The sequence below is a fragment of the Schistocerca nitens genome, chromosome 6, assembly GCF_023898315.1.
Source record: "Schistocerca nitens isolate TAMUIC-IGC-003100 chromosome 6, iqSchNite1.1, whole genome shotgun sequence".
Classification (NCBI taxonomy): Eukaryota; Metazoa; Arthropoda; class Insecta; order Orthoptera; family Acrididae; genus Schistocerca; species Schistocerca nitens.
Genome location: NC_064619.1, coordinates 52,962,013 through 52,981,410, shown reverse-complemented (window position 1 = coordinate 52,981,410; position 19,398 = coordinate 52,962,013). Strand labels below are relative to the sequence as shown.

General features: G+C 40.1%; 1 protein-coding gene across 1 annotated transcript in view; it reads right to left on the bottom strand.

The window, feature by feature from the left end:
* Positions 1–588: 588 nt before the first annotated feature.
* LOC126263627 (F-box only protein 33) overlaps positions 589–19,398 on the bottom strand; it is a 119,846-nt gene continuing 101,036 nt past the window's right edge. Inside the window, exon 7 of the mRNA XM_049960717.1 lies at positions 589–720. Coding sequence (XP_049816674.1) covers positions 655–720 — 66 coding nt within the window. The 3' untranslated portion in view covers positions 589–654. The remainder of the gene's footprint in view (positions 721–19,398) is intronic.

Below are 19,398 nucleotides of genomic sequence, written 5' to 3'. Positions count from 1 at the left end.
CATGGAACAGATTACATAAACTCTTGCACGGAAATCTTTGTACATCATAAATGCCTTACTGTCTAGTCACTGTATCTTTATAAATTAATTAAATTCTTTGTGACATAAACACAAATCAACCAAGTGCTCTGATATACATGTTGATAATAAAAAGAAAGACTGTTACCGCAGACAAAGAACTAAGCTAAAAACAATGGACGATAGTGCAAGGATTAACTTGTAGAAAACTGCGATGACAGTTGAAACAGTCAGCTGTTGGTAGCTCCATGTAAACAAAAAATAAAAATAAATAAATTACCTGTCTTCATTCTGCTCTCTTTTCTCAGTCGTCTGTTTCTTGTGGATCAGTAACATGGCTCGTTGGACTGATTATGCAACAGTTAAGTTAGTTTTCCTTTACACAGAATAGGAGTGCTTGTAGAATGTGAAATGTTCACTGTACAAAAATAAAGCAGTCAGGGAAGCCACTATCGCAGAGCTGGGAAAGATGATGGGAATACGAGAGGATTCAGAAGATTAAACAAAAATTGAAAGGATCAGATCAGTATTTATTGTTTCCTAATATTCTGCTACAACGAGAAGATTGGATCTACATTGTAACATTAACAGTACAGTTTTTAAAATTATTACATAGCACATTCCTAACAGCTGTACCTACTCCCAAGAACTGAAGAAAATGAAAAGATCAAAATCTTCAGGGAAGGCACTGATGCAGTGTACCTGTCAAATGTTAAATGATTTAAGTTATTGGACAAACATCCTGGAAACTGAACACGAAAATTACACAAGGCAGTTTGGTAAACTAATATTTAACATCCATGTTTATCGTTTAGGCTCTAAAATAAGTATATCAGTATAATGTATTTAAAACATTTTTCAATATTCGCTGAAACAGTCTGCACATTGTCTACTAAAATATCCTATACGACTGCTAAGGAATCGATTGTTTCCCTAGAGAGGAATTGGCACTCTGTTCCTGAATAGCATAGGAACTGAGTGACCCAAGATGGGCTAAGATTCTCCACTGAGAAACAATGTAACTTCGCAGATGGAGGCAGAAATAATGAACAAACAGAATTCCTCCCATTTACACGCTGGTGTAGCCATATCATAGACTTTTATCCACAGTCATAATGTTGAGTGAAAGACTTATAGGTGATATTGCACATTTACTTTTATATTGTGTAAATTTTGATGTTTAGACTTTTTATAGACTGTTGCTGTAATAGTTATTACATTAATTGCATCACACATTCATCATCATCATCATCATCATCATCATTTAAGACTGATTATGCATTTCAGCATTCAGTCTAGAGCATAGCCCCCTTATGAAATTCCTCCATGATCCCCTATTCAGTGCTAACATCGGTGCCTGTTCTGATGTTAAACCTATTACTTCAAAATCATTCTTAACCGAATCCAGGTACCTTCTCCTTGGTCTGCCCCGACTCCTCCTACCCTCTACTGCTGAACTCATGAGTAACCTTGCTTCTCCCATGCGTGTAACATGACCCCACCATCTAAGCCTGTTCGCCCTGACTGCTACATCTATAGAGTTCATTCCCAGTTTTTCTTTAATTTCCTCATTGTGCACACCCTCCTGCCATTATTCCCATCTACTAGTACCTGCAATCATTCTAGCTACTTTCATATCCGTAACCTCAACCTTATTGATAAGGTAACCTGAATCCACCCAGCTTTCACTCCCATACAACAAAGTTGGTCGAAAGATAGAACGGTGCACAGATAACTTAGTCTTGGTACTGACTTTCTTCTTGCAGAAGAGAGTAGATCGTAGCTGAGCGCTCACTGCATTAGCTTTGCTACACCTCGCTTCCAGTTCTTTCACTATGTTGCCATCCTGTGAGAATATACATCCTAAGTACTTGAAACTGTCCACCTGTTCTAACTTTGTTCCTCCTATTTGGCACTCAATCCGTTTATATCTCTTTCCCACTGACATTACTTTCATTTTGGAGATGCTAATCTTCATACCATAGTCCTTACATTTCTGATCTAGCTCTGAAATATTACTTTGCAAACTTTCAATAGAATCTGCCATCACAACTAAGTCATCCGCATATGCAAGACTGCTTATTTTGTGTTCACCTATCTTAATCCCAACCAGCCAGTCTATTGTTTTCAACATATGATCCATAAATAATATGAACAGCAGTGGAGACAGGTTGCAGCCTTGTCTTACCCCTGAAACTACTCTGAACCATGAACTCAATTTACCGTCAACTCTAACTGCTGCCTGACTATCCATGTAAAGACCTTTAATTGCTTGCAAAAGTTTGCCTCCTATTCCATAATCTCGTAGAACAGACAATAACTTCCGCCTAGGTACCCGGTCATATGCCTTTACTAGATCTATAAAGCATAGGTACAATTCCCTGTGCCACTCATAACACTTCTCCATTATTTGCCGTAAGCTAAAGATCTGGTCCTGACAACCTCTAAGAGGCCTAAACCCACACTGATTTTCATCCAATTGCTCTTCAACTAATACTCACACTTTCCTTTCAACAATACCTGAGAAGATTTTACCCACAACGCTGATTAAAGCGATACCTCTGTAGTTGTTCTTTTCTGTTCCCATGTTTAAAGATTGGTGTGATTACTGTTTTTGTCCAGTCTGATGGAACCTGTCCCGACTCCCAGGCCATTTCAATTATCCTGTGTAGCCATTTAAGACCTGACATTCCACTGTATTTGATGAGTTCCGACTTAATTTCATCCACCCCAGCTGCTTTATTGCACTGCATTTTATTGACCATTTTCTCCACTTCCTCAAATGTGATTCTATTTCCATCATCATTCCTATCCCATTCTACCTCGAAATCTGAAACATTACTGATCGTATTTTCACCTACATTGAGCAACTCTTCAAAATATTCCCTCCATCTGCCCAAGGCATCCACAGGATTCACCAGCAGTGTTCCTGACCTGTCCAAAATACTTGTCATTTCCTTCTTACCTCCCTTTCGAAGATTGCTAATTACACTCCAGAATGGTTTTTCAGCAGCTTGAGCCATAGTCTCCAACCTGGTTCCAAAGTCTTCCCAATATTTCTTCTTGGATGCTGCAATTATCTGTTTGGCTTTGTTTCTTTCTTCAACATAACTTTCTTTGTCTACCTGAGTTCTAGTATGCAGCCATTTTTGATACGCCTTCTTTTTCCTTTTACAGGCTGTACTTCACAAATGTTTGGATGAATGATTTCCAAATGTTTTATTTCCCTCAATGGTAGGTTTTTACAAATCACATTAAAGCAGTTTACTGAGGACTGATTTAAACAAATTAGAATTATATTGAAACATATTACATATTAAAAGCAGCGGTGGTGGTGGTGGTCGTCGTCGCCGTCGTCGTCATGGTGGCAAGCTGTATTTGGTGCGAATATAATGGTTGCTGTCTTCTGGGTTGGAAATGCCCTGAATTCCACTACCATTTGTTATTTTCGGTATATTTTCTTGCTCGGCCATAACGGATTTCGATGAAATTTTATGTGAACGTCCGAACATGTCCCAGATGAACATTGGTGAAAACGTTTATTGAAATAATACTGGCCGACATACAGTTTCACGTTTGACTTTATGCACGACATTGCTCAGGGCGAGAGTGAATTTCTATTGAAAGAAGTGAAATTTGGTCATATGTATGACTTTATGCGTTCTCTAAGAACAATAACGAAAAGAATTTTAAGAGCCATATTCAACCGAAAATTTTAAGCGAAATGGCCAGTTTTGCTTCTTATATCCTAGGGACTAAAAAGTGCGAACGTCAAACTTGCCACGTAGTAATCTAACATCACAAGGTTCTCCAACATAACGTTTCATTTATTTACCACTTCCAATACTGAGTAAATTAAGTTCAATGTTGAAGATTTTGTAAAAAGGTCAAAAGTCCGTTTTCGACATGGTCTTTCAAAAAACTGTGTTCTATAAAACTCTCCTAACTGGGATTATTAGTAAGGCCGTGGTATGGACTGCAGAACACAGTGTATTTCATTATCTAATGTGGGCTAACAATGCTAGGTAATTTGAATCAAAGTTGGGCGCGAAAATCGCGGCATGAAAATATTTCGTAGAGTAAACGCATGTTGAACATGAAACATAATACACGATAGCCCGGTAGCACGAGGCGTGGAACAAAACTTTTCATTTACCCACTATTTTCCAATAATCTCCACATTCGTCGAAAAAATGATGATTTTTTATAAAACGGTGAAAACAGGGTATATGTGACACTTCTTTTACAAATACTGTTTTCTATTAAAGCTTCAAAACCAGTCTCATTCAAAACAATGTTTTAAGCTTCCCCAGAAAAATGGGTTTAATTTCGAAAATGGGCTAAAACGCTACATAAAAAGAGGCAAAGTAGCCGGAAATATCGCGCTGCGAGTATAGTTATACCTTAGGCTTCTTATTTTTTATTGATTAAAGGTACAATAAACAAGATAACTAGCAATTTGTTTTCGAGTATAAAATATCATTCATCTACCACTTTCCAAATTTTTACAAAATCATTTAAAGCTTGATGTACGTAAATATTACAAAAATAGATCACATTCTACAGAGCCCGACAGAAAAATGTATAAACTCTTTGTCAGGTTCTGTCGAGACATCGATATAATCGTTCAATTTGAGTTACAAGTGTGTTGTAGTTTGGTCCTTGGTTCAACAGATGGTAGTACTTTCATCTCAGCTCAGATGGCTTGAGCACGCTTGACACTCGAGCAACGAAAATCTATTGTGAAATGGTTTTTCAAGTTTGATAATGCCTTTGAAGTGCAACATCAGTGGAGGCGAGAGTATTAAACAGAACCGCCAACTCGCCTAGCAATTAAACGCATCATTGACAATTTTGAAGTGCATGGACGATTTGTGATATTCACAGAGGAAGATCAGGAAGACAGCATGCAGCTAAAAGTCCTGCTTCGTCGGCTCTCGTGTTGGTAACGCTTGTTAATTCTCCACAGAAGTCTGCTACGCAATGTGCATGTGAAGTGGGGGCTAGCAGTACACGTGTACATAGAATTTTGAAAGCTGCGAAGTGGAAAGTTTACTGCATGCGATTAATGATGACGATCCTGATCGCCACTGCAATTTTGCGAATGGTATCAGCAAATGGTAACTGATGAACAATTTGTGACAAAGGTAGTGTGGAGTGACGAGGCACAATTTAAACTTAATGGAACCATGAATCGGCATAACAATGTGTGCCCATCACTGGAGAAGTGTACCTGGAAATGTTACATACATCAATTCTGCCAGGTATAGGTACGCTTTATGGGGCTGATGAAGAGATCCTCTACCAATAGGACAGGGCACCAGACACTACCATCTAGCCGTACGAGCTTTCCTCGGTGACAATTTTCCGGGGCACTGAATTGGACGAAGTTGGCTCCGCAGTCGCCAAATGTTACACCTGTGGACTTTTACTTGTGGGGACTCTGAAGGATAACATCTACTGGCATAAGCCACACATGCTGGAGGAGCTTTGGCGGGAGATTACAGCGGCAACTGCAGCGATATACACTATAACACTGACTGACATAGCTGCAGCGACAGCTTGTCGTTCTGTTATGAATATTTTGATCATTCAAAGTAACCATGTGCTGAACTGAAAGTCGTACAACATGTGTGATCAATTATTAATGTAAAATAAACACATAAGCACATAAGTAATACTTTTCCCTCCTTTAAGTGTGTATACCTTTTTCTGGCAGACTCTGTATTTGTTTTTTAGAACATTTGTGTTTCATAATTGATTTCAAACTCATCACAGTTGGAAAGAGCATGTTTTCAAGCAATCCAGAAAATCACGTTCGATTTTCCAGTGTGTGCTAACAATAGGAAAATGACAGACAAATTTTGGGGAATGCACCACTGCAACAGGCTACATTGCACCAACTTATTGTCCATGATTCGTTGCATGTGGTTTATGTTTTTAAACTGACAAGCAATATTTCAGTACATTGTGTTGGTCTATGGTTACATTATCACTACCGTTCAAAAACATTAACTGGCAACTCCATCACCATAGGGGTCATGCAATACTGTTCAAGATGAGTTTCTTGATCCAGGATCCCAAATCTGTAAATTGGTTTCTTAATTTAAGTTCCACAGACTTATTAAAAATTACTTGCTTGTTGCTCAGGTTGTTGCTCAGGAGTTTCATTTGGAAAATCTGCAAGCTTTTGTAGCTTATTATCTCAATGAGGGCATGTTGCAAACAGTTTGTTGATGCATTATTTCAGATCACTTGCAACATGATATGGTATCTGTACATGTGTTTATTCGAAAATTAATTTACTTTTTGTCGACTCAAACAAAGATCACTAAAATACAGGGTTAGTCAAACATGACTTTACCACTTGAGAATGATATAGAAATTTATTGAGATTGTTGTTGTTGTGGTCTTCAGTCCTAAGACTGGTTTGATGCAGCTCTCCATGCTACTCTATCCTGTGCAAGCTTCTTCATCTCCCAATACCTACTGCAACCTACATCCTTCTGAATCTGCTTAGTGTATTCATCTCTTGGTCTCCCTCTACGATTTTTACCCTCCACGCTGCCCTCCAATACTAAATTTGTGATCCCTTGATGCCTCAGAACATGTCCTACCAACCGGTCCTTTCGTCTTTCAACTTGCCACAAACTCCTCTTCTCCCCAATTCTATTCAATACCTCCTCATTAGTTATGTGATCTACCCATCTATTCTTGAGCATTCTTCTGTAGCACCACATTTCGAAATCTTCTATTCTCTTCTTGTCCAAAATATTTATCGTCCATGTTTCACTTCCATACATGGCTACACTCCATGCAAATACTTTCAGAAAAGACTTCCTGACACTTAAATCTATGCTCGATGTTAACAAATTTCTCTTCTTCAGAAACGCTTTCCTTGCCATTGCCAGTCTACATTTTATATCCTCTCTACTTCCACCATCATCAGTTATTTTGCTCCCCAAATAGCAAAACTTCTTTACTACTTTAAGTGTCTCATTTCCTAATCTAATTCCCTCAGCATCACCCGACTTAATTCGACTACATTCCATTAACCTTGTTTTGCTTTTGTTGATGTTCATCTTATATCCTCCTTTCAAGACGCTATCCATTCCGTTCAACTGCTCTTCCAAGTCCTTTGCTGTCTCTGACAGAATTACAATGTCATCGGCGAACCTCAAAGTTTTTATTTCTTCTCCATGGATTTTAATACCTACTCCGAATTTTTCTTTTGTTTCCTTTACTGCTTACTCAATATACAGATTTAATAACATCGGGGAGAGGCTAAAACCCTGTCTTACTCCCTTCCCAACAACTGCTTCCCTTTCATGTCCCTCGACTCTTATAACTGCCATCTGGCTTCTGTACAAATTGTAAATAGCCTGTCGCTCCCTGTATTTCACCCCTGCCACCTTCAGAATCTGAAAGAGAGTATTCCAGTCAACATTGTCAAAAGCTTTCTCTAAGTCTACACATGCTAGAAACGTAGGCTTGCCTTTCCTTAATCTTTCTTCTAAGATAAGTCGTAAGGTCAGTATTGCCTCACGTGTTCCAGTATTTCTACGGAATCCAAACTGATCTTCCCCGAGGTCGGCTTCTACCAGTTTTTCCATTCGTGTGTAAAGAATTCGTGTTAGTATTTTGCAGCTGTGGCTTATTAAACTGACTGTTCGCTAATTTTCACATCTGTCAACACCTGCTTTCTTTGGGATTGGAATTATTATATTTTTGTTGAAGTCTGAGGGTATTTCGCCTGTTTCACACATCTTGCTCACCAGATGGTAGAGTTTTGTCAGGACTGGCTCTCCCAAGGTCGTCAGTAGTTCCAATGGAATGTTGTCTACTCCCGCAGCCTTTTTTCGACTCAGGTCTTTCAGTGCTCTGTCAAACTCTTCACGCAGTATCTCGTATCTCCCATTTCATCTTCATCTACATCCTCTTCCATTTCCATAATATTATTGAGATAACTTACAGAATCAGTAGATGTGTCATTTTGTAGCCAACAACCTAAAGTCTAATTCAAGTAGGGCATCAGTACCCCATTGTGGCACCAGGACTGCCAGTGTAGTGAACAGTTACAATGACTACTTTCACTGGTGTGGAGCATGCTCGCTGTGTGTTTCGGTTTCATGAATCGAACTCTGCAACAACGGTTTGGTGTAAATTTCGCACCGAATATAGTAAAGAACCCCCAACAAGACGTACAACTTAATCTTAGGGGAACTTCGTTGAGACAGGTTGTCCACTGCGACATGATAAATCACTAGGTCGCCCGTGTGTTTGTGATTACTGTGCTATCCTGCCTGTTTCGCGAGTACTGCATAGACGTTTACACTGGTAACCATACAGATGCACAATGGTACAGCACATTAATGATGCACATAAGATTGCTTGTGGGAAATTCTGTGTGGAAATGTTGCATCGGATGGAAGACAATGAGCCATTCCTGGACACAATAATGTTCGGCATTGAGACATTTCACATCAGTGGTTTAGTGAACACCCACAACGGCAGAATACGGGGCAGCTAAAATTCACATGCAACCCTGGAACACGTTTGTGACAGACCCAAAGTTAACACCTTTCATGCCCTTAGCAAACTGAAAGTGTACGGCCCTGTCTCTTCTTTGAGAAAACTATCACTGGTGTTGTGTATCTGGATATGCCGAAAAACATTCTTAATTCCACAGTTCGATGAAGATAACCGAGATGCGGTGGTTTACTATCAGCAAGAAGGTGCACCAGATCATTTCCTCGCGTAAGTTCGAGATTTCCTCGATAATCGCTTCCCCGGTCGGTTGACTGACTGTAAAGGGCCAATCGCAAGGTCACCTCGCTCCCCAGATTTGACACCACTGGATTTCTTCCTCTGGTGTTTTATAAAAGACCATGTGTATGTTCCTCCCCTATCAAACTATTCAGCCGACCTGAAAACTCGAATCGACGCTGCCGTTGCACAAATTACGCACGATTTGCTGCAACGAGTGTGGGAAGAAATTAATTACCGGTGGGATGTCTGCCACATCACAAATGGTACATCTACATTTATACTCCGCAAGCCACCCAACGGTGTGTGGCGGAGGGCACTTTACGTGCCACTGTCATTACCTCCCTTTCCTGTTCCAGTCGCGTGTGGTTCGCGGGAAGAACGACTGCCGGAAAGCCTCCGTGCGCGCTCGAATCTCTCTAATTTTACATTCGTGATCTCCTCGGGAGGTATAGGTAGGGGGAAGCAATATATTCGATACCTCATCCAGGAACGCACCCTCTCGAAACCTGGACAGCAAGCTACACCGCGATGCAGAGCGCCTCTCTTGCAGAGTCTGCCACTTGAGTTTGCTAAACATCTCCGTAACGCAATCACACTTAACAAATAACCCTGTGACGAAACGCGCCGCTCTTCTTTGGATCTTCTCTATCTCCTCTGTCAACCCGATCTGGTACGGATCCCACACTGATGAGCAATACTCAGGTATAGGTCGAACGAGTGTTTTGTAAGCCACCTCCTTTGTTGATGGACTAAATTTTCTAAGGACTCTCCCAATGAATCTCAACCTGGTACGCGTCTTACCAACAATTAATTTTATATGATCATTCCACTTCAAATCGTTCCCCACGCATACTCCCAGATATTTTACAGAAGTAACTGCTACCAGTGTTTGTTCCGCTATCATATAATCATACAATAAAGGATCCTTCTTTCTATGTATTCATAATACGTTACATTTGTCTATGTTAAGGGTCAGTTGCCACTCCCTGCACCACGTGCCTATTCACTGCAGATGTTCCTGCATTTCGCTACAATTTTCTAATGCTGCAACTTCTCTGTATACTACAGCATCATCCGTGAAAAGCCGCATGGAACTTTCGACACTATCTACTAGGTCATTTATATATATTGTGAAAAGCAATGGTCCCATAACACTCCCTTGTGGCACGCCAGAGGTTACTTTAACGTCTGTAGACGTCTCTCCATTGAGAACAACATGCTGTGTTCTGTTTGCTAAAAACTCTTCAATCCAGCCACACAGCTGGTCTGATATTCCGTAGGCTCTTACTTTGTTTATCAGGCGACAGTGCGGAACTGTATCGAACGCTTTCCGGAAGTCAAGGAAAATAGCACCTACCTGGGAGCCGGTATCTAATATTTTCTGGGTCTCATGAACAAATAAAGCAAGTTGGGTCTCACACGATCGCTGTTTCGGGAATCCATGTTGATTCCTACAGATTAGATTCTGGGTTTCCGGAAATGACATGATACTCGAGCAAAAAGCATGTTCTAAAATTCTACAACAGATCGACGTCAGAGATATAGGTCTATAGTTTTGCGTATCTGCTCGACGACCCTTCTTGAAGACTGGGACTACCTGTGCTCTTTTCCAATCATTTGGAACCTTCCGTTCTTCTAGAGACATGCGGCACACGGCTGTTAGAAAGGGGGTAAGTTCTTTCGCGTACTCTATGTAGAATCGAATTGGTATCCCGTCAGGTCCAGTGGACTTTCCTCTGTTGAGTGATTCCAGTTGCTTTTCTATTCCTTGGACACTTATTTCGATGTCAGCCATTTTTTAGTTTGTTCGAGTATTTAGAGAAGGAACTGCAGTGCGGTCTTCCTCTGTGAAACAGCTTTGAAAAAAGGTGTTTAGTATTTCAGCTTTACGCGTGTCATCCTCTGTTTCAATGCCATCATCATCCTGGAGTGTCTGGATATGCTGTTTCGAGCCACTTACTGATTTAACGTAAGACCAGAACTTCCTAGGATTTTCTGTCAAGTCGGTACATAGAATTTTACTTTCGAATTCACTGGAACGCTTCACGCATAGCCCTCCTTACGCAACTTAACATCGTTTAGCTTCTGTTTTTGTGTGAGGTTTTGGCTGCGTTTAAACTTGCAGTGAAGCTCTCTTTGCTTTCGCAGTAGTTTCCTAACTTTGTTGTTGAACCACGGTGGGTTTTTCCCGTCCCTCACAGTTTTACTCGGCACGTACCTGTCTAAAACGCATTTTACGATTGCCTTGAACTTTTTCCATAAACACTCAACATTGTCAGTGTCGGAACAGAAATTTTCGTTTTGATCTGTTAGGTAGTCTGAAATCACATCAAACCAAACTGACACTTGACACTTTTATGTGAAACTTGAAGTTTGCTACGAAACGACACATCTACCGCTCCTGTAAGTTATCTCAATAAATTCTGTATCATTCCAAAGTCGTAAAGGTCATTTGACTCCCCACTATATTATTTCAGTGGCGTCTCAACAGGAAAATTTAGAAATAAGAATTTTGTCAATCTGTGTAGCCACAAAAACGATTTCGACATTAACCGAGAATGGAACATTATTTTGCATCACCCCCGTAAATTCTCCGTGTAAAGGGATTGGTGGCATAACCAAGCGATTGTTACTATCCATGCAAGCCTACAATAGTGATCAACAAATCAAATATTGATTTTAAAAGACCTGTTCAACTTTTACGACCAAAATGTGCAGGGCATCGAATATGTATTTATGTTCCAAAACAAGAAATCTAAGAAAGCGAAAAGTTCGAAGATATAAGATGACGAGAAAGCAGCACGGTTGTCGGTATGAGAGAACATCATAAATTTGTACCTCTTGACTCGACTTCGGTTTGTATAAACACCATTTCTAATGACAGAATAAATTTTGTTGCCAGAGTGTCTAGCACAGCCATGCTAATTCTGAAACTGATGGAGTTGTTACCCTGACCGTTACATTGCCTGTATGTTTGATAATGAACTGTGGATCGGCAACACTGTTGACATATCAACGGAACAAAATGATGTTCCGATAAAAGTTGTGCTTTCTCAAGGACTGTCTCATTTATTTCATTGGCCCAAAAGACCGGGTGCTTGTTGGGTACCAGAACAACAACTCATTTTCACGCTCTGTTTTCCTTCGATATCATCATCTGGCCGACAGAACCAATTTCCAGGAGAAGAATTACAGAAAGTGGCTCAAAAATTTCGTAAAATGTAAACTGTAATGTTGAGAATTTTAAAATCAAAATTTATATTATTTTGTGCTGGCCACATATGTGAGATACCCATACTGATTTGAGAATCGGAGGTGAGGTACTTAGCAGATGGCTTTGTAAGCAGACAGGTACCACAAGGCTATGGAATGTAAATTAAGGAACCAAATTACAGGCTTCAGTTGTTGGGTGCAGAAACGCACTCATTGCGTGACAGCTATGGCGATGGCGTTGCCGGTTTATGCCTTGAACAGGTGATGACAATGTCACCATGGACCAACACAATATATAATGAGACATTACTTGTCAGTTTTCAGTTTAAAAACGGAAACCACATGCAACGAAACACGGACAACAGATTGCTGCAATGTAGCTTGTTCCCGTGTTACAATGACGCAAATTTGTCCGTCATTTTCAGGTATTGTTAGCGCACATTGGAAAATCGAAGGTGATTTTCTGGATGCTTGTGAACATGCCCTTCCCAGTTGTGACTAGTTTCAAATCAATTATGGAACACAAATTTTGTAAAAGCAAATTGAACGTGACCTATTTTTTTGTAATTTTTATGGACTTCAAACCGGTACGTGAATATTTTATACTAGAAAATCTTAGGTTGCTAAGTTTTTCTGTCCGAAGTTACATGTTTATCATGTCTTTAATCAACAAGATATAAGAAACCTAAGTGAAAACTTTATTCGCTGCAGCATTTTTTCGTCTACTTTTGCCTCATTTTATGAAGCATTATTAGTCTATGTTGGAAATTAAACCCACTGTTTTGGGAAGTTTAAAACATGGTGTTACGAACGAGACTGGTTTTGAACCTTCAATAAAACAGTATATGTAAAAGAAGTATCACATATACCCTATTTTCCCCATTTTACAAAAATATTTTTTTCGACGAATTTGGGGAGGGTTGGAAAATAGTAGATGAACGAAATTTTGTATTCTACATCCTTGTGATATCAGACTACGCCATTTTAAGTTTCATTTTGAACATGCTTTTACTCTATCAGATATAAGAATCGGAATTTTACTTTTTTCGTGCTGAGATTTTCGAGCCAAACTTTGATTCAAATGATCTAGCACTGTTAGCCCATGTTGGAAAATCAAATACAGTTTATTTTGTGGTTGAAATCATGGTCTTACTAATGAGGTCGAAAACAGATTTTTGACCTTTTCACAAAATCTTCAATTTTGCACTTAATTTACTCAGTACTGAAAAGTCGTAAATAAAAAAAAGCTTTCTATTTGAGAACATTGTGTTGTGAGGTTTACTACCTGCCACATTCCGCGTTCGTCATTGTTAGGATATAAGAAACAATACTCAGACATTATTTGGACGATTTTGTTTAAAATTTTGTGGCTTGCCGGCCGCGGTGGCCGTGCGGTTCTGGCGCTGCAGTCCGGAACCGCGGGGCTGCTACGGTCGCAGGTTCGATTCCTGCCTCGGGCATGGGTGTGTGTGATGTCCTTAGGTTAGTTAGGTTTAAGTAGTTCTAAGTTCTAGGGGACTTATGACCTAAGATGTTGAGTCCCATAGTGCTCAGAGCCATTTGAACCATTTTTTTTTTGTGGCTGAAAAAACACTCGTAAAATTCTTTTCGTTATTATTGTTAGGATAGCGCATAAAGTTTTACAAGATGGCCAAATTTCATTTCTTTCTGATAACTATTGCCCGAGATGTAACTTCTCAAAGTCTCCAGAAATTAATGCTCGCTTTGCACAAAGTCGCGCACAAAGTCACACAAATGAATACATCTCGGTCAATATTTCTTCGACGAACGTTAAATTTAACCAATGTTCATTTGGGAAATGTACGAATGTTCGCGTAAAGTTTCAACGAAATCAAAAATGGTCGATCAGGAAGGGCTAGATGGGTTGACCATTTGGAAGAAACTAGTACCTTTCCTTCCCCATATTTCACTTCAACATTGTGGAGCACCAGAGATACGTTTAGGAACAAATAACCTAGAAGCAAGTGAAGGAAAAATTGCTTAGCTGCACGATGAAAACGTGGTTTAATGAGCTAGTACAACCTTTAAATTTGTCCCGAAGAGGTGGCTATGTAACATTTAGGGCTTTATTTTGGTACTACTGCAATCTATAATGCTCAGGAAAGCTACAATTTGTCTTCACTCTTCATGCAATATGGTGAATTATTGTATACGGGTTTCTCTGCAGGGTCCATTGCATCATCGTTTGAAGACTACCATATGGATAGGACAGATTGGGCTGCTTCAAGTCCTGGTTTGAGCATCTCGAAAGGTCTTGAATACCATCTCTGTGCCATATCAATTAGCCCTAAAACCCAGCCACAAAATGCTTTAGAAACGAAGGAGGCAAATGTAGATCTGGAGGTTTCTGGGCATATTATACAGGTGCTGCTAACACCCATAATTTGTATTTGGTGTAGTCTCTAAGAGTAATGTTTTCTTGTTACTAATTTCTCTAGATCTTGGAGTAGATGGAAGTCAGGGTGACATGGACGGTGCTCCAACAGTTTATACTTCAAATCCATTGTCCCCATTGCCAAAGGATCCTTTTGCATCAGGGCACTGTTTTGAATAGAGGTAATTGTTTTCTTTTGCAGTTCAGACTCCTTAAAGTACTTTTATCCCTAGCTGGTTCATAAGAATTACATAATGTTTGCTGCCTTTCGTTTTTACTTTTTGCAATAGAACCAATAACACTAATCCCTTTTGCACTGCACAACACACTGACTGAAACCTTTCTGCCAGATGAAATTGACTTTCCCATTTCTTATACCAGGGTTGCCACAATTTCTGGAAATCAGGGAATATTAGGGAAATTTGAAAAAAAAGAAAAAAAAACACTGGAAAAATCTCGTTTTTATTTCAGTAGATGAAATGGTTTGTTTACTGAGATCTCTCGGCGCCGCTTCCCTTCTCCGTTATTCTTACTGCTTCTCCTCTTCCTACCACTCCCCTCAGCTTGCAGTCTGTGCTGCCACCGTTTCTTACCACTAGCCTAGCAGCTGCCGATGAGAGGCAGGGATGCGTAAAGAGTGGTTTGTTTGGATCTGATTCTCAAGAGACTGTTGATGCAGCAGTCAGAGATGGTGGTCATCTGTGCATGAGTTGTGTCTGAGTGATCGTGTGAATGTGTGTTTTCTGACAAAGGCTATGGTTGTGAGAGTGTGGTTGTCTTTTCTACATGTATGCCTGTGGCTCATCGATCATCTTCACAATGAGCTGCTACCTGCCCTCATAAGTACTGATTCTCTGAGTGTTTGCGCAAGTTATCTGTTGCATGGATTAATCACTGTTGTCTCATTTCATCAACATGGTATCTGACACGTGAATAGCTGGCTACACGAGTGGACGTCCACAAAGGCCCAAAACTGCAGGCCATTTCTGTGGGTATCCCTAAGGGTTGGGCCTGCTGATCTCTCAAAAGAAAAATCACACAATATCTGTAAAATAATAGCTATAACACAGTAGTTAATAACCAATATAGTGTTGGTTTTCACAACCATTCACTGCCTTATACACTTATTTCAAGACACGTACATTTTTTCTGAAATCAGTGAAGGTATTTTAAATATGTCTTGTGACTCCAAGGAAATGCATATTTTTGTCACCAAATGTGTTTCATTTTATTGAAATAAAATAGTAACAGTGGTGTTAATGAAACACACATACCATTTGGCTTGCTTTCACCATCTAAAAACAGTTCATTACAAAAGATGTTGATGTTAGTACTTCAGATTTTTGCTCACAAGGGGGAGAAATACAGAAGTCCTTACATTTTTTGTCACCTATGTCTTTACTTACCCTTGACATTTCAAAACTTGTCAGGGAAAAATGCTAAAGCTTGTCTGGAAATCAGGGAAATATCAGGGAATTTCACTTAGGGGAAACTTGTGGCAACCCTGTATACAGAGCACATGTGTTCCACCAACTGCTGTTAAAGCTCTCTTGCTTCTTGTGGAAAGTAGTGGATCCACATTTCATTAAAAGCAATCCAACATGGTGCTAAATTCTTTTCAAGTCACTTCAGTGATTGCTGAGACATTCATAGTAACATTTGCTTAATATCACTATTCAACAAGTGCCTACATCCTGCCTCCACCCTCATCTTACACAAAGCCGTCTCCTACTTTGTTCTTTATGTAGAAAGTGATATGTCATTTCTTCTGACACTCCTGTGTCAACAACTTTCAATACTCCTTTACTCACCAATTGTCCAAGATCATACTGTAAATCTGCCAATTTTTTAATCTGTTGTCACAGTGTCAGTCCATCTTTCACATATAGGATCTTGAAGAACTATGCCCACATTTGGATTCTACCACCCATTTATTAAGTTTTCAAAATGGAAAATAGAGGACTAAACTCAACATCTTTAAATGAAATTTCCACAGTGTAAAAGTGCCCGTCACACAATTTTTATTTTTGCAAAACTTTCTAGTTCATCCATTTTAATTACCCACAATTATTACAAGAAGTTGTAAAAACAGATGTATTCAGCAGTTGAACTTGACACCTTGCTTGTGTTATTGTACAATATCTACATCTACTCACACACACACACACACACACACTGCAATCCCTCATATAGTGCATGGCAGATAGTATCCTGTACCACTACAAGTCATTTCGTTTCCTGTTCCACTTGCAGATAGAGCGACGGAAAAAAAGGCTGTCAATATGCCTCCGTGTGAACCCCAATTTCTCGTATCTTATCTTTGTGGTACTTATTCAGAATATACGTTGGCGGTAGTAAGATTGTTTTGCAGTCACTTTCAAATGTCGGTTCTCTAAATATCCTGAATAGTGCACCTTGAAAAGAACAATGCCTTTCCTTCAGGGATGCCCATGTGAGTTCACGAAGCATCTCCATAATACTTGTGTGTTGTCTGAACCTACTGGTAACAAATCCAGCAGCCTGTCTCTGAATTGCTTCAGTGTCTTCCATCAATCCGACCTGGTACGGATCCCAAACACTCGAGCAGTGCTCAAGAATAGATAGCACCAAAGCACTATATTCAGTCTCCTTTACAGATGAACCACACTTTCCTAAATTCTCCCAATAAACCAAAGTCGACAATTTGCCTTCCCTACCAAAATTATCACGTGCTCATTCCACTTCGTATTGCTTTGCAACATTACGCACAGGTATTTAAATGACGTGACTATGTAAAGCAGGAAACTACTAATGCTGTAGCTGAACATTATGGGTTTGTTTTCCCACCCATCTGCATTAACTTACATTTTTTTACACGTACAGCCAGCTGCCATTCATCTCACCAACCTGGAATTTTTGTATCATCCTAAAGTCACTCTGTAGATTGGTGCCAATGTGTCTGCCAAACCATTTGTGTATATATGAAATAACAGATGTCCTATCATACGTCCCTGGGTCATTCCTGGCATTACCCTTCTCTCTGATGAACACTTGCCACTGAGGACAACACACTGGGTTCTGTTACTTAAGACGTCTTTGAGCCACTCACGTATCTGGCAACCTATTCCATAAGTTTTGTTAACAGTCAGTGGGCTTCTGTGTCAAATGCTTTTCATAAATCTAGGTATATGGAACAAAAAACGAGGTTTATACCAGTGCTGTTCGTGCACAGTGAGAGAATTTTTTACCTCATCCCACTGCACTGTTGTTCAAGTTACGCACCTCACTTAGTATTTGGTTCTACCACAATTCCTCTTTATTCCAAGGAGTATTGGTTGTCTAGGTGTGTGAGTGACAGTAAGTTGGCACTAGTGGCATCAAAGGTGACGACAACATGGAGTAGTGCAAGTTAGACTGGGTGGTCAGATCTCGACTGCCAGTGTTAACAGCTGCAGCACTGCGTAGGGGAAGCACAGCAATGAGTGAGGGTTGTGTTGGCCAGGGTTGTGGCTGCCGACAGCAAGTGAAAGTTTCATATATGTTTCCAGTGGTTTAGTTCTTTGTTGCTATTCATCATCATCATTATTAGTTGGATTCACTCAGGATACTGGAGCGAACATTTTTGGTTAGGCTCAGTTGATAATTTCCATTGTTCTTCTTCAACACTGCCAGCTGGGAACAGTTAAGTGGTGAATAGCATTGTAACATTTATTTCTACTTTAAGAAGACAACGCCGACAGACCACGCCAATGATAAGAACCGATGTTGTGTTGGCACAGTGATTTACTACGAGAGCTGGCTAAGACAGCTGTGTCACTACCTTAGCTTCTTGGTGGTATTTCCTATCGTATTAAATTACCAGTAAAGACGGCAAAGTATTAGTGTTATTCTTCAACTGTGTGTGACGTGTTGATTTCCTTGTCTTGTGTTGTGATGGGGCTGTTGTGAGTTATTGCAAGAGCTGGCTCTGACAACAGCTGTGCTTGATAACCACCTTGTTTCTAACGAGAACTACAAAAGCATATTCACTGTAATAAAAGTGTTGGAAAAGACTGCTGCTACCCCTTTAGAGGTGCTGCATTTGATACTGGTTGTCTTGTTTTAGTGTGGTGAGACACTTGTGAAATATTGAACGGACCGTCTCCGGCAGCAACGTTGGTGGCAAAAGTTTCATTACTTGCAACAGAGTGTTAGCACAAGGACCTGTCATAGTACGCTAATGGAAAAGATAGTTATTCGCCAGTGATACCAATCTTGGCTGTGGCAATTGGTGATCATCCGTGTCGGGTTGTTGCTGTCACAGTAACTCGAAATGGCGAGGTACTGGTGGTCTGTAGTGTGGGTATTTGTGTTTCCAAGAAACTGAAGCTTGAACTGTGGAAAGTAGAGATGCCCCTGTCCTGTATTGTATAGTCACTATCTCCTGGAAGTGTAGGGTGTTCTATGGTGAGGCCTTTTACCATATTGTTCATTTCAACTGGCTCTAAAGCTTTTATTTTGAAGTATGTATGTTGCCCTTTGGGACAGTTGTGTTGCAGTATGTGTTCTTTGAAGTAGTGCACTTCGCTTCTGTAGAACAGTAAAGCAATGCACCATTATAGTTATTAGATTTCAAGTAAGAGTGCTTGACTGCAACTGATGAGCCGGATACAGTCGTACGAGCTTTCTGCAGGGTTACAGCCTGGCCAGTGTTCAGCCTCACCTGCGTGGCTATGCCCCATTAAGGTTAAGCTAACGCACTTCCGTTGTGGTCCTGTGACCACTCAGCACGTCTGGATGACAGTAGCTTATTGTCTGAATGTAGTTATCATGCACTTTGCCAGTTGGTTGGTTGGTTGGTTTGGGGAAGGAGACCAGACAGCGAGCTCATCGGTCGCACTTTGCCAGTATAAAGTTTTTTTTTACCATAGTAAGTTTTAAAAAGTTGTGTTGCTAAAGCTGGGCGCAGGTACCTTAATTCAGTAATTACACACTTGGGCACAAGTAAGTTTAACTTGTAAGAACTTTCTAACTAAAGCTTGACT